General features: G+C 40.9%; 1 protein-coding gene across 1 annotated transcript in view; it reads right to left on the bottom strand.

The window, feature by feature from the left end:
- Nucleotides 1-22,452, bottom strand: part of TNFRSF11A (TNF receptor superfamily member 11a) — a 62,537-nt gene that overhangs the window by 10,032 nt on the left and 30,053 nt on the right. The window contains exons 6-12 of the mRNA XM_012556362.1: nucleotides 21,380-21,505; nucleotides 17,187-17,330; nucleotides 13,075-13,168; nucleotides 11,411-11,505; nucleotides 9,061-9,174; nucleotides 5,651-5,703; nucleotides 3,408-4,143 (exon numbers count right to left, since the gene is read on the bottom strand). Of these exons, the coding sequence (XP_012411816.1) occupies nucleotides 3,408-4,143; nucleotides 5,651-5,703; nucleotides 9,061-9,174; nucleotides 11,411-11,505; nucleotides 13,075-13,168; nucleotides 17,187-17,330; nucleotides 21,380-21,505 (1,362 nt within the window). The remainder of the gene's footprint in view (nucleotides 1-3,407; nucleotides 4,144-5,650; nucleotides 5,704-9,060; nucleotides 9,175-11,410; nucleotides 11,506-13,074; nucleotides 13,169-17,186; nucleotides 17,331-21,379; nucleotides 21,506-22,452) is intronic.

Below are 22,452 nucleotides of genomic sequence, written 5' to 3'. Positions count from 1 at the left end.
AACAAGGTGATGTGGAAAACAGGACCCTGGGGAGAAAGGGTGGCTCACACCCTGAAGCACATTAACAGCAGAAGCAGTGAAGTGAAAGGTGTTCACCATTAAGGGGCTGGCTGTGGCCAAAACTTAGGTGGGCATATGGTGAAGGGGAATAATAGGCTACAGGATACAGAGGGGCAGGCTGTGGACGGCCTTGATTTCTCAAATTATTATTTTTGTGTTGTGCAAACCCTACTTGTTTTCCAAGCTCTTCCAAGTCTGTAACTCAGTGGACCCTCAATAAAGTTTTGATAGAAAACAAATACGTAGCCGGTGTTCATCAAGAATTGTTGTGGGCCCATAAATAAACAACTCTCCCCAGCTTGGAAGTGGCTGAACCAAATGAATGACTTTGGGAGCCAAAAACAAGTCACTGGCCAACTGTAGACTCATTAATTATAAGCAGTTGTTATTTCTTTCACATGAAATAACAATTGTTGAGACAGCACAGTGAGAATTCTCCAAACTCTAGGTGAGAGGGCTTGTAACCAAGGTAACCACCATTATGTCATCAGGATTAGCCATCATATAAGACATAAACTAAGGCAGGGTTTTTAAGACATAGCCAAAAGTATACTTTTCCCTTTTGTTTATTTTTGCTAATAATTCTCACTGTTCTTTAAGAGTTATAACATTGCTAAAATAGCCTTGACAACATAGGGCATTATTTTTAAAAGAACAGCTTATACTTGTGTAGCTATTTGAAGAACCATCATTCTCTTCAAAAGGATGCTAGCCCCAAAGGAGATACTCTTCCCTACTGAGGAAGTCCCCAGTCATTGCCACTTGATTTGGCTGTAAGTTAATAAAACAAAACAACAATAAAACACCCACAAGTAAAACCCCAAAACCCAATAAAAAAGGCCACCTCCCTCAAGTCCTGAGAATACAGTGGCTTTTTAGAAGATCAAATAGGATCAGGCTCCTTTCCTCCCTCTCACCCAAGCTCCATCCTCTTTCACACATTTTACAGAACATAAAGTATGACAATTAAAAAAAAAAAAAAGCAATAACGAGAAAGTGCTATTTTGACCAGAAACCATAAGGCCCGTTCATGTAGAAGTAATTATGGAGAGAATAGCACAGCCTCAGAAATCAATCTGGCTGCTGCTTCTCCTCAGGCGAAAATTAATTTGGCCCACTTGCTGGCGTCCTCAGGCAGACTCTCTACGGATGTTTTGCATGGCTAAGCACCAGAAGAGACAGAAAAAGCAGTGTAAACTTTCTGCAAATTAACACCACTTAGTGATGACACACTTTTTTTTTTTCCTTTTCTTTTTCTCTCCTCTATGCCTAGATGTTTAGTGCCGGAGAAATAAAAGATAATGAAAAACAGGCTAGGCCACTGTTAATGCTTTACAGGAGAGTACAGATTTGGCTTTTCATTTCAGGACACTAAGAAAAAAAAATTCTCTTTAACCTTGGCCAGCACTTCCAAGAATTGCTGATGATTTTCACACAGTGGCAAAAAGTCACCTTCCCAGTCTGACCAATTGAAACACCAGTCCTGTCCCTGGCTGTGCTGCCAAGACCCGGCCAGTCGCTGCCACAGACTGAGCATAAGCCTCCTCGCGCCCCACAGCCCAAACAGCTGGTGTTCTGAGTGTCTCCACTCCCCACTGGAAGAAAACTAAACATTAGAAAAGAAATAGAACAATTCGAAACAAACAATAGAACCAGATCTTCAGTCATGGAAATTCGTTAGAATCTTAAAAAAAAAAAATTCTGAAAGAAAAACATACCAGTTCTTTGAAAAATATCCCAAGAAAAGTATCTCCTCCTCCTAGTTTGAAAATGGATATTATAGCATTTATACATCAGCAGATCTGTGTAGTTGCAGTAAAGCCACAAAGTTTGGGGAGGAGATGCAAGTACCACTGTTGTATCAAATATGCCAAGGAGCCCTCATTGCCATTAGGCAAAACAGTCCCTGTGTTTAGGACATGGATCTGGCTACCTCAAAACCAAAAAAAAAACCCAAATCAGTTGCTGTTGAGTCAATTCCAACTCAGAGCAACCCTACAGGACAGAGTAGAACTGCCTCATAGAGTTTCCAAGGAGTGTCTGGTGGAGTCAAACTGCCAACCTTTCGGTTAGCAGTGGTAACTTAACCACTACTCCACCAGTGTTTCCTTGCTACCTCCGGGTTATAAAATTCAGTGAAACCTGTGAGAGCCAGAACTTGACAGGACTATCTTGTTTTTCCAGGTCTTGCAAGTTTTCCACCTTTCACAGGGTATAGTCTTACCACTTTTCTATTGCTCTCTATTAGTGGAAAATATTTGAGTTTTCCTTCTCTGACTGGTTTTCACCTTAAACACGGGTTCCAGCTTTCACAGGTTTTACTGTAATTCAAAGGTACTATTTGCCGTCGAAATAAAGAGGCAGGTAAGAAAACACATCCCAGGGGAGGGAGTGATCCATGAATGGGCTTTTTTTTGAGGGTGGGAGGATTCTGTGAAGTCTCTTAAGTAGTGAGAAAAAAATTTTGAGTATATATCTATGTAGTCATTTTTCTGAAGAGAATGTCTATAGCTTTCATAAGATTCTTAAAGACATGCCTGCCCCTCCATATGGTAAATAATCCCTGAGCCAGAGGAAGCCCTCACCATCAGCTGCAAAGTTCCTTGTAACTATATAATAAAACAGATGGCATTTTACTCCTGCAGAAAAAAAAAGTTATGATACTATAATTGGTGGGTTGTTCATGCTCAAGCAGCATGTAGTGATAAATCGCTATAATGGTTTTAAATTGTAAAATTATCTTCCTGGTTCCATAAATATATCGTATGCAGTAGTTATAAAGGGGCTTCTCATATAAAGCATTAAAGGACTGTTTCATCGTATCATTCATCTGGTATAGACATATAACATGCTACTCAAAATAAGAATTAATTAAGAATTAACTAAACAATTTTGTTAGTCACCCTGAATTTTATATGCGCTTCCTTGGGGGGATCAAAGGAGCCCAGGTTGCTTTAAAAACAAAACCCAAACCAAAAACCAAGAATCTGAGGGAATGCCTTGGCCAATCCTGAGGTCAACGTTGACTTTGTCTGTAGAGGTCAGTGCTGGGATTTGGCAGGGATGCGTTACCCAATAAGTAAGGTACACACGGGCTTCCTTGTGCTTACTTACTAAACTGTAGTACACAATTTCACCTGTTTTTCACCACATCTTTGATTAAGTCACACGGCAGTGGGAGCAATCCACAAACTTGACACGTGTACTGCATCAAAACCCATAAAGAGAATACTGTCATGCTGAATTTTTCTCAGCTGAGTTTCCCTCATCCCTAAATGGCCTGTGATACCTGCCCCCAAACACTATATCAAAAAGCTCAGAAGTGAGAGACCAAGAAAGTCACTTACCAGTTGCAGGAGGGTGGTCACAGGAGGGGCTTCCAGAGCCAGGGCCTCCCCTAGTGGGATTTGGAGGGTTCACATCAGCCTCATCCAAGGGCTGGCCTCCCCGCTCTGCCTTGTCGGCTACGTCTTCCGGGGGAAGGCCCATGTCATAGGCACACTGGGGCAAGGGTCCACTTTTCGGGGAACCCACGATGGGTTCCCGGTCCTCCCCAGGAGGGTCACGGCAGCCTGTGCGGCCATCTGCCGAGTGGGAGCTGGCTGCCCATTGGGGGCAAAGGCCACCCTCCACCTCTCTTTGCAAGTACTTCTCAGAGGACATGGGAATCCAATCAGTCCTGCACAGCGGCTTGGCCAGGTTGTAGCTTTCGGAATCCACCATGCTCTCTGTCCCAGTGAAGCACTGGCTTAAACTGTCATTCTCCCCCACCTCCAGGGGCCCAGAGAAAGGGGCTGTGGATCTGCTTCCAGGCTGAGTCAGGACCAGTAAACAGTCTGGGGTCTGGGAGGGCCTGTCCACATACTCATCCTCCATGGGCATCGGCCTGAAGGAATCCCCCTTGATCTCGCTGGCCAAGGAGAGCATCGTGGCACCTTCTCCTGCACAAACACCTGCCTCTGGATAGCACATGTCTTCAGAAAACACCTTCTTTTCCCGAGTCAGCAGTAAGACACCTTCGCAAACTTGGCGCTGACTAGAGGTTGCCATATGAGTGCTGATAAAACCGTCCCTCGAGGACTCCTGCTGATTTAAATTCAGAAGACAGAGCTATTGGTACCCAGGGCCATGAGAACGTGGTTCTGCTCAACACTGCTGAAAATGGTGTTGATACTAATTATTTTCACCACAGCAAGTATAGATGGAATGTTCACCACAGCACACTTTGTGTTATTTAAAATTACAGAATAAGAAGTAAAATGAACTAAGGATGGGGGAGAGCCCTAAGATGGAATACAACCAGAAACAAATGAATCTAATGATATTTCACATGAATGGCATCATCCTGCTGATGTGAGCGGAGGAGCTAACCCAAATAACTTTTGAACAGGGTATTTTGACTATATGCCTTCAATCTAAATACTAGAAGAAATACAAACAAATACCAAGCTCTAGTTAGTGGTTTTCTCACTGTGGTATGGTTTAGTAATTCTAAAACTTGTTTCTGTATATTCTAGAATTGAGCAAATGAGTAACTATATTAAGAACGGGAGCTAGGTTTCACACTGGTAGAGAAGGGAAGATTGAAATACGGAAAAGGGAAAGACTGGGCTGAATCCCATGGTGTTGGGACTGGAGTTGGAGAAATCAGCATGTACTCATCGTTCAAAATTTACACATTTTTATGTCTAGGAAAATAGCTCTAAAGGGCACATGGAGATAATTAAAGATATTTTAATATCAAATGTGGATTGGATAATAGTATCGTACCACTGTTATTTTTTTTTATTTTGCTAAATGTACTATGGTTATAAGCAGTCCTAGTGACACAATGGTTAAGCGCTTGGCTGTTAACTGAAAGGTGGGCGTTTCAAATCCACCAGCAGCTCTGTGGGAGAAAAGACCTGGTGATATGTTCCTGTAAAGATTATGGCCTAGAAAAACCCTATCGGGTAGTTCTACTCTGTCCCTTGGGTCACTATGAGTCAGAATCGACTCAACAGCACACAACAACAACTATGGTTACATAAGAGAATATCCTTGTTCTTAAGAAATACAGAGTGATGTATTTAAGAGTACAGGAGCATGATGTTTGCCATTCACTATGAAATGGTTCAGGAAGAAAAAATATATATACATGTACACAGAGAGAGAGTAAATAACAAAGTAATGTGATAACATGTAAATAATTGGTGAATACAAGTAAAGGGTATACAGGAGTTCTTTGTACTATTCTTGTGACTTTCTATAATTTTGAAATTATATTAAAATAAAGTTGCTAAAATAACTACAGAGTAAAGTTGCTACTCTGTCCTTCTAGGAATTGGTACTAGACAATCAAGATTGGTAATTGAAAAATAATATATGTACACAGAGATGACAGAAGTGGAATAAAATACAGAAAAAGAAAAAAAAAGGCATTTAGGTGAGTATTGACTTGGGCTTTGGGTTATTCTGTATGGATCAATGCTGGAATTTGAGGTTGGATCACTTCACGAAGGTATCCATGAAAAATGGGGCTCAATATTTCACTAGCAATAGCTATATTAGCCTGATTGTTAAAGTAGGAATTTGGGACTTCGAACTGTACCTTATTTCCACTTAGGCGGCTGCATGCCTCATTGACCCAGTGCCACAAATTAGCTAGAAAAACAAGGCAAAAATAAGGGCTTCATATGCTGATTTCAATGAAGTACAGATTTTCCACATTATTTGCTATATCAAATTCAGTATTACTGACCACCATGGCAGTCCACTATTATCTTTAAACATAATCTTCTGCCAAGTCTTTCAGTGATAGCTCCTGCGAGTGAAAACATCTGAAAATAAGTCAACTGATTTAAAGACTATGAAAGCATCTTACTCCTCCTATCAAAACCATAACTGGCTGTTCTATGTAAAGCAAAACATAATCCCTTGATGGGCCATCAAGTATCTGGACACACCTGGGGAATGTCAGAGCTGCTGTTATGACTGTAGACATGATCATTCCGTTAGCAATTTTTCTTTGACTATGAGGGACCAGGCTAGGCATTGAAGGGGAACAAAAAAGACATGTCTAGGAGACTGACTTTCCAGTAAAGTGGCTCAAATATATCTAGGACAAAATAAAATGCAGGTGGGAGGGCTGTGTCAGGCTCTGTTGAGTTCCAAACCAAAAACCAAACCCATTGCAGTCAATATATGGTATTTTTTCCATAATTTTGAAATTATATATAAAAAAAAAAAGTTGCCAGGAAAAAAAGGGAATTTGTGGGTCTTTCCTTCTAGGAATCCGTACTTGACAATCATGAATGGTATTCAAAAACAGTATTTGTACATAGAGGTGATAGCTATTAATGACTGTTATTACTACCCTAGGAGCCCTGGTGGTGCAGTGGTTAAAGTACTTGACTGTTAACGGAAAGGTTGGTGGTTCAAACCCACCAGCAGCTCCGTGGGAGAAAGATGCAGCAGTCTGCTTCCATAAAGATTACAGCCTTGGGAACCCTATGGGGCAGTTCTATTCTGTCCTACAGGGTCGCTATGAGTCAAAATCGATTTGATGGCACACAACATCATTACTACCATGATACTTTCTCCCCTGGACAACTGCAAAAGCGCTCCTAACTGGGGTGTTTGCATCCACTCTTACTGCATCCCTACATTTGTTTTTCACACTATAACCAGAGGCCTGTTTCTGCTTCTCTTGCTAAGGATACGGAGCAAACTCCTCAACAAGGCCTGCAGGGCTCTGCATCACCTGGCCCTGCCCACTCTCCAGTTCCATCTCACATTCCATCCCCCGGTCCCTGACTTTCTACTTCAGCTGCACTGTCTTCTTTCAGTAACCCCAACTCACCATGCTCCCTCCATCACACTATTCTCCTGCCACCTGGAATGCTTCTGATTCTCCTTGATCCCCCTTGGGCTAGTTAATTCCAACTTGTCTTTCTGCTCTCAGCTCAAGTGTCTCCTCCTCTGGGAAGCCCTCGCTGATCCCAGGGCTGGGCAGACTCCTTCGTCATCAGCTCATATGGAGCTCTGCAGCTTCCCTGGTCAGTATCAGCCTCACTCCGTGGACCTAATCCTGCCTTGCCCACTAACAGGTTTCCCTGACAAGAGCACTGACTGACTGTGTTTGTTCAATATTGAGACCCCAGTGCCTACTCCAGTGCCTGGTGCCTAATGAACATATAATGAATGAATGAAGGAATGAATGACTAGAAAGCCAACAGTCATAATTTCCAATTCAGTTTAAAAATTATTTCAAGGCAACGGTTTCAGGGGTTTGTCCAGCCTCAGAAGCTCCAGAAAGTCTGGATTCCACGAGAATTTGAAATTCCCAATTCAGTAACTGTTAAAGAAGAAAACATTGGTAAGAAGTCAGTTTATCTCACACAAACATGACCCTGCAGGCGATCCTCATCATCTGAACACACATTACCCAGATTCCCAGTTATGAGGTTGTGAGGGAAGAAAAGTGGCACTAAATAAAAATATTCAATCACAAGTGGACTCTTGAAAAAATTGGTCCCTAGTCAAACCCTGCTGTCTGCTTAGCACCGTCCTCTTCAACTCCCATCTTCACTCTCTGATTATTTTGAATGCCCAGTGTTATATCAGGCACCGTAATGTTAATGGAAGCAGCAGATGTGCAGAGTGTCATGGTGTCCGTGCACGTGATGTGGCAAGATTGGTCAAATCACAGCCAAGCAGAGGTGACAAACTACAAAGTCGAGGAAATGAACACAGGAAAGAATGGCAGAACAAGGGGCAGGATGGTGGAACAAGGGCGCTTCAGAACAGTGTGATGTGATTATCAAAGGACTGTGACACATCTTTAGGAATATGCTGGCGAAGCCTTGACTCCTTCCACAAAATTACACTTTTTTAGTTTTGCATATAAAAGTCAAACATGGAGTGATGTCTTAAGACACTATTGGACAATTTTTGTGTGGAAAGTGTTATGTGTTGAATTGTGTCCCTCAAAATATGTGTTGTAAACCCTAACACCTATACTTGTGCAGATTGTATTGTAGGTGAAATTCTGGTAATACTTCCCAGTATGTCTATGGTTCTTTCTGTTCTCATGACCAACAAAACCCTGGTGCCATGTTATTGGTAAGAGCTATGATAAGAGGCTTCCTTTCTCCTGCAGAGGTCTATCCATCTGGAGATGGTCATCAATCTGGACAACCCATTTGGGAGTGGGTTTTGTTATGTTAATGAGTTACTATTAGTGTAGGTATGTTTTAAGTCAATCTCTTTTGAGATATAAAAGAGCAGATTAAGGAAGCAGAGCTAGGGGAAGACAGATACCATGCCACATGAAGATCATCATGATGGCCAAGGAGCAGAAGCTCAAAGAGACAAGGACCTTCCCCCAGAGCCAACACAGAGAGAAAGGCTTCCCCTAGAGCTGGTGCCCTGAATTCAGACTTCTAGCCTCCTAAACTGTGAAAGAATAAATTTCTGTTTGTTAAAGCCACCCACTTGTGGTATTTCTGTTATAGCAGCACTAGGTAACTAAGACACTATGAAATACCACCTGATTGTTCATTCTAAGAATTAACACCTAAATTTTACTGAATATGAGATAATTTTATAATTTTAGATGTCAACATAACACCCCAATCAAAACTTTTCCCCCACCATTTACCTGAACATTTTGTCCCCTTTTTAAGTGGGGACACATCAAATGGTTGGATTCTAGGATAAATGTAATCCTCCTGTATATCTGATACTGCAGAGTCTACCCAACATAAACGTGTAGCTTAAGTGTCATTGATTTTCTGAATGTGAGAATATTTTTGTTTGCTTATATATAATGCTTTTTTGTCAGAGAACAATGAATCAGATGTAAAGTGTGCTTCAGCTTATTTTAAGCATGGCTACCTCAAGGCACTTATTTTAAGCAGATCACCAAAGGCAGTCTGTGGAGAGTCCACACAACTTCCAACACACATACCTAGAAATGTATTTAAGATTAATTCTCAAAAACCACCATAGACACCATACCTGTTAGTGTTTTCCCTTTTTTCCTGTAGTAAACGCCAAAGATGACAGCAGCAACTAATGCCACAGATATGAAGAGGAGCAGAATAATTAGACTGGGCAAGTAAATCTTGGGTTCTGTATTGGAAGAAAATGAGAAAAACTGTATTAGAGATTATTAAATTTTACTCTCTAAGTTTCAAAACAAAACCATCTGTATCAAAGCCCAGAATCAATGATGTTGGTCTGGAACAGCAAAAGCATGCAGCTCTCCAGCCCCGACTCTACATTCATCAGAGAGCACTCACATTCTGAAGGGTGGAATCATAATCTAGTCTAGTCCTGCCAAGGCCAGCGCAGAGCCCTCATTTGCTGTTATTGTCCCGACAGCCCCTGGCACATGGCAACCCCATGCATGATGGGATCGAACCATTTTATTTGGCTGATTTTTGGAAGTAGATCACCAGGCCTTTCTTCCTAGTGCATTTTTGTCTAGAAGCTTTGCTGAAACCTGTTGAGCACCACAGCCACACAGAAGCCTCATTGTGTGTTTCTGCTGTCAAATAACTCTAATCTTGCTCACCACACCCTCTACGTTCATTGTGGCTTACCTACAGAACCCTTCAACATCTCCAGATGGATGACCTCTACAGGAGAAAGGAAGCCTCTTAACATAGCTCTTCCCAATAACATGGCACCAGGGTTTTGTTGGTCATGAGAACAGCAAGAACCATAGACATATTGCGAAGTATTACAAGAATTTCACCTACAATACAATCTGGATTCATCCATTTTCTTCATCCCATTCTTGATCATGACATTGCTAGAACCTTTATATATAAACTCTTGGTTTACCTCACCCGGTTTTCTGGTCTCCCACCTTTCCTCTTTCTCTCTCTCTTTTCAAAATAACTTTTCATTCCCTCAGTCATTTTTTTTCAGTCTTTTTTATGAAGATTTTTTTTTTTTTATTCTGAAACATTCTGATTTTTTTTCCACCTTTTTATATAAATGAGGTCATACAATATTTGTCCTTTGGTGACTTCATTTCTCTTACTGGCTGAGTAGTAGTCCACTGTACATATGTACCCCATTTTGTATATCCATTCATCTGCTGATGGGCATTTAGGTTGTTTCCATCTTTTGGCTATTGTGAATAGTGCTACAAGGAACACTGGTGTACAAGTCCCTTTTTGAGTCTCTGCTTTTAAGTCTTTTGAGTATATACCTACGAGTGGAATTTCTGGGTCATAGTAGTTTTATTTTTAGTTTTTTGAGGAACCGCCACACTGTTTTCCAAAGCAGCTGGACCATTTTGCATTCCTACCAGCAATGCATAAGGGTTCCAGTTTCCCCACATCCTTGCCAACATTTGTTATTTTCTGTTTATTTTTATTTTTTTATCTTAGCCATCCTAGTGGGAATGAAATGGTGTCTCACTGTGGTTTTGATTTGCATCTCTCTGGACAGCTAATGATGCTAATCTTTTCATGTGTTTGGTGGCCATTTGAATGTCCTCTGATGAAATGTCTATTCAAGTACTTTGCCCATTTTATGATTGGGTTGTCTTTTTGTTGTTAAATTGTTGAAGTTTTATACATAATCTGGTTATTAAGGTTCTTGTCAGATACATGGTTTCCAAAGATATTCTCCCAGTCAGTAGCTTGTCCTTTTTAATGTTACCTTCAAAATGATCTTTTTAAAGCTATGCTCTGATTGTGTAACCCCATATTCAGAACCCTATAATATCCTCCTGCTTCCCACAATGTCAAATCTAAACCTCTAATTTTCTTCATCAAGGCTCGTCAACACCGTTACTCTGTGGCCTGTGCTCTCCAGGCTCATATGGAAGGTCTCCTTGCCACTGAGGTCTCCTCTGATATCTGGACCCACCTCCATACCATCCACTCACCTGGAGTAACCAGCCTCCACTATTAACCATCTGCTTTTCGTCAATCTCTGAAACTGTCCTTAAGACTAATCTTATCTGCAAAATTTTTCCATAATTACAGATACATTCTAACAACTTGTTATCTCCTGTTGACTAGTAACACTTCCCCAAAGACACCCTCACTGTGACCACCATTCTACAATGTCTAGGTATTTTAATTTATGTTTGCAGCCCTACTTCCCTTTTTTGTACATATAGATACATCATTAGCTATACAGTCCAATGCAGAAAAATTATCATTTAAACAACACATCTGGAACTAAAATACTGATATAAATGAAATACTGAGCTGACCATGGATAGGATGAAAAGAAAAGGAAGAGATGAAGCCCTCCAGAAAAAGCATGCAATTTGGGAGAAACCTAGAGTAACTGACTACACTAGGGTACATCTATCGACTAACATGCTATTTTTTAAACATACCATTTGGTGGTTTTCTAGATGGCAGAGGAGAACTACAAACCACATCTGATTTCTCCGTCCCGTGATGTTTTTCTGTCTTTCCAAGAACAGTACAGCTGTAGGGAAAAAGTAGTTAAGCTGAAGTCTTCTTAAAACCAAACAATAGTTTAGCTTAACTAGTAAAAAATGTCTGCTTTGAGCATGATGTTCTTTTAAGAACCATCTATATGGGATCAAATGGACAACAAGCAACTCAAAAGATAGGTAGGAACCTTAGGGGACAGTAAGTTTATGTTAATGGGGGAAGAACAACTCAGAAAAGGAAGGTGAGAATGGTTGCACAATTAGAAGAATATAATCAATGGCACTGAATTGTACATGTAGAAATGGCTGAATTCGTGTACGTTCTGCAGGGTATATTTTCAACAACAACAACAAAAAAAAAACTGGAGTAAAGCACATTAAATGGAGATGTGTGGTTTCCAACTACCAGTTATTGTCAGCCAATTCCGACTCATGGCGATCCCATGGGTGTCAGAGTAGAAGTGTGTTCCAAAGGGTTTTCAAATAAATAAAGTAGTTAAGTGCTATGATTTTACATTCTCATTAAAAAAGCAGCAGCAGCAGCAGCTCCAAAAGGTTCTACTCCACTAGGTTGCTAGCTCCTTCAAGAGAGGAACCCAAGTCTTCTTGGATGTTTGAATTCCTAAGTTCCTTCCACACAGGAGCGGAACCATCATAAAAGTGGATGAATAAATCAACAAAAGTAACGGCTGCAGTGTTTTCTAAGAACTTCTCTGACAGTCTGGTCAGCACAAGAGGAGATTGGTGTCTCCAGTGAAGAAGATTCCAAGTGCTTCAATTACCATGTCTAAGTGATAAACTTTTGATGACTACTCTTTTGAAAATGAAAATACAGAAAATCTTTTCAACATAAAACCAAGATAAGTGGACCAGAAAATAAATATTTAATTAGAATTAACATATTGAGAACTGAAAAGAATCATGATATAGCTTGTTAGTATTCAACAACAAAAACTGCAACAGCATGCCATGGAAGGACCCAGGAATCCCACTATAGGGATACTCATGTAAGTGTGAAATCATGTTTGTATAAGATTATTCATTTCAAAATTGTTTATTATTGCAAAATACTGGAAACAACTAAAATGACTACCAATATGGAACTTATTAAATAAATTATGATACATCTACATAATGGAACACGATGTAGCTGTAAAAAGCAACAAAGATCTAAAAATTATAGAAAGATCTTCAAAATGTATTCTGTGAAAAATCCAAGGAATCGAGTATGCAAACACTTATATAAACAGGAGGCTTCTATATGCACACACAACACACAAATTGGAGACTGAATGATAATCAATATCATACATCATTTTCAACTAAATAAAGTTAAAGAAAAGAAAACACCTGTAACTGTAAGGTAAAGGCCTTAGACTATGGAATGAAAAAAGTAACACAAAGTTCCTGTCACACATTAATTTTAGTTCTTTGACTGGTTTATTTTCCCCACATTGAACTGACAGAATTGATCCGTTTTAAACAGCTTAAAGAGGAAGTCTATCCAAATCGACTCAGTCTGCCTTCAACTCAGACAAGACAATGGAGGTCAAGTTGTTTAACATCAGCACGCTTTCTTGGCTCCTTTCGCATTCACTTACTTGGTCCAGGGTTTGCATTTATCCGTGGAAGAAAAGGCATCCGAGAAGTAGCCTCCAAGGCAAGGCTTGCACACCGTGTCCTTATTGAGCTGCACTGTCCAAAAGACAACAGACAAAAAGAACAAGCAGAAAATAAACAAGGAACACTTAGAGATCGGCCAGGATGATGGCCCTAGGACCAGAGGTCATGTACTGACTCTGCCTGTTTTCTCCCCATCCCTGCCCCTTGCCCCAAAGGTGGCTAATCCTACTTCTGATTCCAGCAATGAGTTAAGGAATTGAGTTTAGAAAGGTAACTGGCTCAAAGTCAGGCTGCTAACCCCAGTATCTGCCGTGCAGGTCCAGACTCTCTGGTCCTGTGTTGTTCAGAGCCATGGTCCTGGTCACTGATACTCTGTCTCCTACTCTGGAAGCCCAGATTATTGGTTCCAGCTCTCTGACTCTCATTCCAACCAGGCACCAGCCTGCTATTCCCTTTCTGCTTTTATTTCTTACATCAGCCTTCATCCACTGGGAATGGCAGCCTTATTACTGCTTTTAAGGGAGACTTCTTGTACTGACCTCTTCTGGCCAGCTTAATCTCATGCTTGTTGGAGTGACAACAAAATTTTATTTAAAAATATAAATAAAAGCCCTACATAGCTCTTTCCCTTAAACTTTTAAGGGGTTGACAAACATTTTCTGTAACGGGCTGTACAGTAAATATTTTAGGTTTTGTGGGTCTTACAGTCTCTGCCACAATTACTTGTTTAGCATGAAAGTAATCAGAGAATGAGCTAAATGAGATAACTGTGTGCCAATAAAACTTTATTTACAAATACAGGAAATAGGAGATATGAGACCCCTGCCTTAAAGCACAGTGCTGAAAGAAGCTGACCCTGGTTAGTAAGCTTTATTATTATTTATTTATTATTATTTAGTAAGCTTTCTTCATCTCTTTCATATTCCTCATAAACTACATTATTAAAATAAGAAATCCCTCAGGTTTCACATGTCCATTACATTTACTGTAATTGGCACATAATGACCCTTTTGGTAATTTCAGTGAAGAAGAACTTGGGCTACCATGTGATATCATAATCAGTCAACTGGCTGGTGTCAAAACCATAAATTGCTCTTGAAATTAGTTGCACTTCTGTAATTTATTTTCATGAATAAAACACTAAAATAAGAAATCAAATTTTCCTTGCTCAAAGTCAGGTAGGAAGTACATTCTCAATTTCTGCAATTTAACTCAAAAAGTAAGATCTCCTCATTTATCTAGCAATTTTGATTTGCCTTGAAACTACTGAAACTATATTAACAAAAGCCCAGTGAATATCTAGTCATTCATATAATTCAAGCAGCCTTTTTTAGAGAGGAACACAGTCTAGAAGAGTAGCCCTCAAAACCACAGAGACAAGACATACAAAGTTTTAAGGGCATTAATTCCTATACACTTGACTTCCATATCTACTCTTTGATGAAACAGACCTGCCTGAGGCTTCCTACAGATCCTCCTTTCCCTTCTCTCCTTTCACAATCACACTTCTCTCACTTTAAAAAAAGAAGGCATACTTCTTACCCATCCCAAATCTGCAATGGTGCCACACCTCAAGGATGCCCAGCAAAGCAACAAGTTGAAATACTGGTGATGGCAAGGTCCCTCTCTCTATTCAGAGGCCCACAGGATGGCTTCTGTCTATCCCTATCTACTAAGGGCAAAGATGTGGCACTAAAAATGGGGTATTTTGGACCATGCTGAATTGTTCTGAATTCAAATATACTGCAAGGTGGGCAGGAGTGAACATTTTCATCCATTCACTTCACCTCCTCTATCCTCCAGCTATTGTCAAAGAATGCATCATTCCCCAAGGAGAAACCTTTGAGAGCAGGGCAGGAGGAACGTTAATAAGAATCCCTGAAGGCAACGGCACCTTATTTCATCCAGATGACAAACTTAAGGAAAGGCTCTGGGCGTCTTCTGTCTTAGAATCAGAATTCAGAAGGTAGATGGCTGTCATGGGAAAATTTATTCTAATAACTGAAAAATTAAGTCAGATGATTTCCAAGAGAAGGCTCATCTGATTTGGTTAATCCATTTGACAATAATGACTGATGGTGCCATTTAGACTCTGTAACAGACATCTTCCTCAATATGAACTGAAACAAATAATATGTCAATGCTCCCAACCCTGCCCAAGTATACTGGGTTAAAACAAGATGCCTTTAAGCAAAAGATTAACGGGCATAATTAATGATCATTTGTTAAATCTTGAATAAACTGCTTTGGTATACTACCTAGAAATGGGGAGAGTAAACGACTCTAAGAAAAAATCATTTGCAAGTCAGGTGGCTTCTATTTCTTTGCTTTCAGCAAAATTGCAGGACGCAATCAAGTTCTCAACTGATCGTGAAAAACAACTTTTGATGCTACATCATTATGTGATCTTTGGCCTATAATTCCGAATGTACATAAAGAATTGAAAGAATTGAGTGACACTGCTGTAACAGAGGTCCTTCCTTAGCCATTTAGTTATTTATGTGAGATTTCTCAGCACTTACATATATAAAACCAAAAAGTGGAAGCAGAACTGATGTTGAATCCTATTGCCTTTAGCGATAAGTAATATTCATCCATGAATATATGAATTAATTGGGAAAAATCTCACTCAATACGAAGTTCATAAGCTTTTATTTTACGTTTTAATATAGCAAAGTATAATATATTCACTTTAAATCAATTGTGTAGTAACAACTGCAATGACAACTCAGTCCAGAACAAATGTTTTTAACTCTTAGAGTTGAGTCACAGGAAATTTTAAAAAATTAAGATTCAAATAGATGCATATTTTATCACGCAAAGGAGTATGAAAAGATGATCAGTAAAAAACTTGCAAGCATAAAAATATATTAGCATAGAATTCTGTGGGGAAGGTGGAATGGAGATGAACTGGAAAGAAAGGAACTATGTAAAATTTCCAACAGTTAAAAAAGATTAGCATTTTTAAACGGGTGATAGTGTTTAGATTCCGCTGAGCTTTTTCAGAAGTGTTACTATGGTTATAATTTGCTGGAAATGAAGTTCTTAGCAACTCTTTAAATTTATAATAAAAAAAATTTAGATGTCAACTTAAAAATCAGTTGGGAGTACATGCTTTTTCAAAATTCTTTTAAGGGTTATAGATGTAAAGAACAGTTTGAGGGGCCCCTGCATTATGCCTTTCCCTCCTAAGTGGTAATCTTAAGGATTTGAAGATGGAGCAGGTCAAGTGCCTCCTCCCCCCAGGGCAGGCCACAGTGGCCCTAAGAAAAGCACATGGCAATAGGGAGGGGAAGTAATTGGGCAAAATCATCAGAAATAATCAGAATGTGGCAGATGAATACCATGGAGCCTTATGCAGCAATTAGAACCAGCAGACTGGAAGGAGACACAGCAACATGTACGGATGATATATAGAACACAATATCATTTATATATGCACATGGAACATGCAAAAATATACATCTATTACAGATTGAATTGTGTCCCTTCCCCCAAATATGTGCTGGAATTCTAACCCCTATGCCTGTGGGTACAATTTAATCTAATGTAATGTAATCCACTTCCACAAAGCAATGTAATGTAATGTAATGTAATGTAATCAATCAGTTCAGGTCATACCAGCGAAGGGTGGATCCTAAACCTAACCGCTGCTGGGTTACGCAAAAAACAGACTAGACACAGAGACATGCATGCACACACTGGGGAAGAAAGACGCATGTGAGCATCACCTAAGAACCAAGGAACTCTTGGGGCTACCCGCAAGGACAGAATCCACTCTGCTGAGACCTTGATTTGGACTGTCAGCCTCCAGAACTGTGAGAAAATAAATTTGTTCTTTAAAGCCAAAAAAAGAAAGAAAGAAATGCACATGGACCGACTATTTACATTCCCGTGGAAGAATCTTAACTGTGGAGTCCCTTCTGCCTCTGCATCTCACAGAAAATCAGGGCCCCGCTCAGTCCCCTCCTGCACCACCTGGCTCCCGGGAGCTTTATTCACGCACTTAACGCATCTCAGAGCTCTCTCTCCCCTCTGTTCAATGTAGCAGTTTAACAAGGGCAGACAGACAACAAACCCAACTGCGTACAAGGGTGCTGGGCGCCAAAGCCGGGCGCGCACTCGGTGTTGCGGCGGCAGCAGGCGCAGTCGTCGCTCCAGTGGTACCCGGCCGTGCAGGCGCAGCGTCGCGGGGCCGTGCGGTTGCCAGGCTCCACGGCCACTAGGGCCTTGCCTGCAGGAGAGAGGAGAAAGCTGGGCATCGCTGCTCAGGTACTCTGCCAAGGACTAGCGAGGAAGCACAGGTGCGCACCTTCCACGTCGTACAGCCTTCCAATCGTCCAATCCCCAGCCTCCACACCATCCAGACAAAGCAGCTGGCCTTTTGCTCTTAAAAGAATAAACCATTCAGGACGCTCTGTCTGAGGAACTCCAAGTTCCTCCTCACACTTCTGTGTTGGCACTTAAACATCCCCATAGAGTAGTAATAATCGGGTTTTGTGGGATGTTTAAAAGTCAGTTTTCACACTGGTAGGAAGATTAAGGACTGGGAAATTTGTGACAATTGATTACTTTGGCTAATGCAGGATAGTCAGATATAGTCACTTTTTTAAATTTTTAGAAAACTCAAACGTGCTAAATATTCTTAACACAAACACTAGATTGTACCTGAGAGAATACTGTTTCTGGAGATTTGGGATTCATCTTGGGACCCTGAAGAGCCAGAGGAATATTCAGAGTTGTGAAATCAAGGATTGTTGTATAATTACATAAGTAGAAGGAGTACAGAGGAGTACAGAGATTGGGCCTGATGACATGCTCTCAGAATTCACCTCTCCTCAAACACTTACACTCCCTGAACTCAGATTGATAATTTGTCGCTTTTTTCACAGCATCTAGAAAATCTTCTAGACTTTTTCCAGTTTTGTAGAATACAGTTCATTGGAATTTATCTACTGTAAATGGGGTGTGTGTGTATATACATATATAGAGAGGGGGAGAGAGCGAGCGAGCCAGGCATTGGTGGTTCAGAGGTAGAATTCTTGCCTTCTATGCAGAAGACTGGGGTTCCATTCTTGCCTTCCATGCAGGAGATCAGGGTTCAATTCCCAGCCAATGCACTTCATGTGCAGCCACAACCTGTCTGTCAGTGGAGGCTTGTGTGTTGCTATGATGCCATCATAGACTGAATTATGTCCCCCTAAAAATGTGTGCATCAATTTGGCTGGGCCATTATGCCCAGTATTGTGTGGTTGTCCTCCATTTTGTGATTATAATTTTATGTTAAAGAGGATTAGGGTGGGATTGTAATACCCTTACCTAGGTCACATCCCTGATTCAATGTAAAGAGAGTTTCCCTGGGGTGTGGCCTGCACCACCTTTGCTCTCTCAAGAGATAAAGAGGAAAGGGAAGTAAGCAGAGAGGGGGGACCTCATACCACCAAGAAAGCAGTGCCGGGAGTAGAGTGCTTCCTTTGGACCTGGGGTACCTGCGCGGAGAAGCTCCTGTTTGGGGGGAAGACTGATGAGAAGGCCGACAGAGAGAGAAAGCCTCTCCCTGGAGCTGATGCCCTGAATTTGGACTTCTAGCCTACTAGACTGTGAGAAAATAAATCTCTCTTTGTTAAAGCCATCCACTTGTGGTATTTCTGTTATAGCAGCACTAGATGACTAAGAGAGATGCTGAAGAGATTTCAGCAGAGCTTCCAGACGAAAACTGACTAGAAGAAAGCCCTAGTGATCTACTTCTGAAAATCAGTCCTATGGATCACAGTGGTCTGATCTGTAGCTGATCATGGGGACAGTGCAGGACCAGGTAGCATTTTGTTCCACTGTGCGTGGGGTCACCATGAGTTGGGGCTGACATGAAGGCAGCTAACAATAACATGTGTGTGTATAAGTGTGTGTGTGTGTGTGTGTGTGTGTGTGTGTGTGTGTGTGTGTGTGTGTGTGTGTGATAACAACACAATTACATTATTTCTAACAGAACTTCTACCCCTATGAACCCCATCTCACCTGGATTGCCCAAATGGCCCTTGCATCTCATATTCCTGAATAGTTACACGTGTTCCAAGGGAAACAAATAAACAAACCAGAAACCTGCTCCCTTCTTCATTTTCTCAAGTTACAGCCAGTAGGGAGGGGACACTTCCTAATCCCATTCTTTTCGGATCTGAGCATGGTGACCCTGAGAAATCCCCATGCCCTCTGTGCCCACTCTCCAAGGCTCAGGTCAGCTCTGCAGCACCAGGGCAAGCAGATACATAATGTTTAGGAACGTACACAGATGCTTGTCACTTAGCTAGAAAATTCTAATTACTACCAGTATCCCACTCAACGGTAAGTGAATGTAAGCCTATTTGGCAATGAATAATTGTAAGTTATTGTCAAATATCTTGGAGCCCTGGTGGTGCAGTGGTTAAGCGCCCGGCTGCTAACCAAAAGGTCAGGAGTTCAAATCCACCAGCTGCTCCTTGGAAACCAATGGGGCAGTTCTACTCTGTCCTACAGGGTTGCTATGAGTCGGAATCGACTTGACGGCAATGGGTTTGTTTGTTTTTTTTCTCTTGGTTTAAAATATCTTAACGCACCAGGTTTTTGGCTTTAATCAATCTTGGCAGTGGACAGGATGAATCTTTATTTCCAAGAGACAGCAATGAGTCAAGGTCATTACTAAGCAGTGGGAAATAAAAAAGCCTGGATGAGATGCTTCTGCTCAGTGGAGATTCCATGTTGCCTCCTCCAGCCAAATTCTGCTAGCTGTTTCTAACACATTAGAATAAGTATGGTTTTAAAAATAATGCTTATTTGCTAGTTCTGTCCACTGGGTGGGGGAGGAACATATACACAAGGATCAATCCAGTAGCAACGAGCCTCTCGAGCCCCCAGACTGAGATCTCTAAATAATGTGATCCCCTAAAAGTGAGGACTCCTTGGAGAAATGACTGATTCCAGGTTTGGGGCAGAAAATGTCCAAGTTGAGCCTGGAAGCCAGGGAGTTCTTAAAAATGACTGAGGCTCCATTAAAAGATTAAGGGGCCACCTGGAAGAGTCTCCGCTGGCTCCAAATGGGACACTCTGATCACCAGTAAGAATAATTACTGCAATGGATTGGAACACCTTAAATACATCTAAATTCATGAGTTCATGATATTACTACAAAATTCTTTGAAGAAAGTTAGGTAATCAAGTCATTATTTTGAAAAGTGGTAAATAAAGCTGAAAAACCAAGGATTTATACTGCCTTTCCTATGTGTACTAGAACTGAGGGTAACCAATAGTTGATGAGGGAAGTTTCTCTTTATAAAGCACTCCAGCTAATCAATGAAGAAGGGATGATAAAACATCGCCTTTTTGCAGGTGATGAAAATGAAAATGGATCTAGTTCATAATCATCAATAGCAGCTAATATCACAAAAAGAGAGACACACAACTATTATATGATTCTGGACATAAGTGCATTATGCCTACTGTGAAGTAATTTTAAAAAAACAAAACAAAACCCAGAATCTGATCAACCTTCTAGATCTAACAACCAAATTACAGGAAATATAGAAGATAGAGGGATACGTTAAATGACACCAAGAAAATATAACCAGCAAAATCCAGATGGTGGAAACACCACAGGACTAACAACTTGGTTTTTTCAACAAACAAACTGAATGGAAAAAGGAAAAAAAGAGAAGGAAAGGAACCTCTGAGCTAAGAGACTTAAGAGACATTTGATCCTGATTCCTACAAATAAACTATAATTAACAAAACATTTGAGACTAAAAAAAAATTATGGCAATCTGGTAAGGAGATCAAACTGTAGGGTCAGTAAAACACATAGTTTAGGACTAAGACTTAAAAGTCAGAAGATCTGGCTTTGAGCCCTGCTTCTCATTTGTTAATCTTGGAGAAGTCACTCAACCTCTCTGAGTCTCAGCCTCTTCATCTTTAAAATAGAATAATCGTGGCTACCTAAAAGGGTTTTTGTGAGGATTAAATGATGCAACATATGCAGAAACATTCTGTAAACTGTAAAATGTCACCTGTAGCTAAAGTGTAACATAAACATATTCTAGAACAACAGTCTAAATGAAGAGTTTTATCATAGGGTGCCAGGGATCTGAAGCACATCCTTCTGGAGGTCCATGGTCCTAACTTCTTCCTGTGCCTCTCAAAAGGCACATCACTGGCTGTGTCTAAAATCTCATTTATATAGAAGAGGAGCTTTGAGGGACGGAAAATGAACACTTGGTCTCCACACATCCCACTGACATGCTGACAGGACTAACGCACCTGTATCACAAACTTTATGCAGCAAGCATTTATCTTCTTCGTTCCAGGTGTCCAAGTATTCATCCGGGCCACAGGGCAGACATACACTTTCAGAGGTAGTAGTGCATTTAGAAGACATGTACTTTCCTTAAATTAAAAGGGAAAAAAAGCACCAATTTACTTGACCAATTTACATGGCCATGATCCCAAGAAGTCTTCCAAAGTCGTGATACACAAGACAAGGTGGCAGGCACAATGAGTGCAGCACCTTCGGGCTCTCAGCAGGTAAAAGAACCTCTCCTGGGTTTGTATCATCTGTGGTCACAGTAGACACATCAATCACTAGAACAGGACATCCTGTTTGATAAAGCAGAGGGTCAGAGAAAATGAGGGAAACCCTCATGAGATAGACTGGCATAATAGCCACAGCAATGGACTCAGACATACCAACAACCATGAGGATGAAGCAACCAGGCAATCTTTCATTCTGTTATATTTAAGGTTGCCATGAGTTGGAGCTGACTCAACGGCAACTAACAACCACCACAAGAAGTAAAGGATCACCCTTTGCACCCCAAAACTCTGCTGCCTAAGGAATACAACTATGGTTTTCAAACTGGGCCCTGCAGAACTTGAGAGGTTCTTTGGAATCTCCTCAAGGAAGAAGGGTGGCTAAGCAGGAGGAACTTCATCTCCCACCACTCCATTTTCAAACTTCTCTCTACCTTCAGTCTGAATAGGGAACTTCTTTTGTCACTAAGGGCTCATGAATTACTTACTTTGTCCAGAGAGTCCTACGCGCACACACACACACTTGAAAATCACTGGATCTTAGTTCTGCATATCCAATAAATATTTGTAGCTGAAATATCCAAAGGGTCCTATTATAAGGTAACTTCATCTTTTCCTCAAAGATACCCTTCCCTCCCCAGAACCATAAGACAGTGAGGACCCAGGGGACCTAGGGCTCCACTGGGTCTGTAGAATAATGTGCTCACACTTCTAGTAGAACAACTCTAGGACAGTGGTGACTGTCCACTCCTCAGCAGGTATGTGGGGAGAAAGTGTAGGAGGTTTGGGCAATTTTTTAGCAG

This window comes from Trichechus manatus, unplaced genomic scaffold (assembly GCF_000243295.1).
Source record: "Trichechus manatus latirostris isolate Lorelei unplaced genomic scaffold, TriManLat1.0 scaffold00063, whole genome shotgun sequence".
NCBI lineage: Eukaryota > Metazoa > Chordata > Mammalia > Sirenia > Trichechidae > Trichechus > Trichechus manatus.
This window is presented reverse-complemented; position numbering and strand designations above follow the sequence as displayed.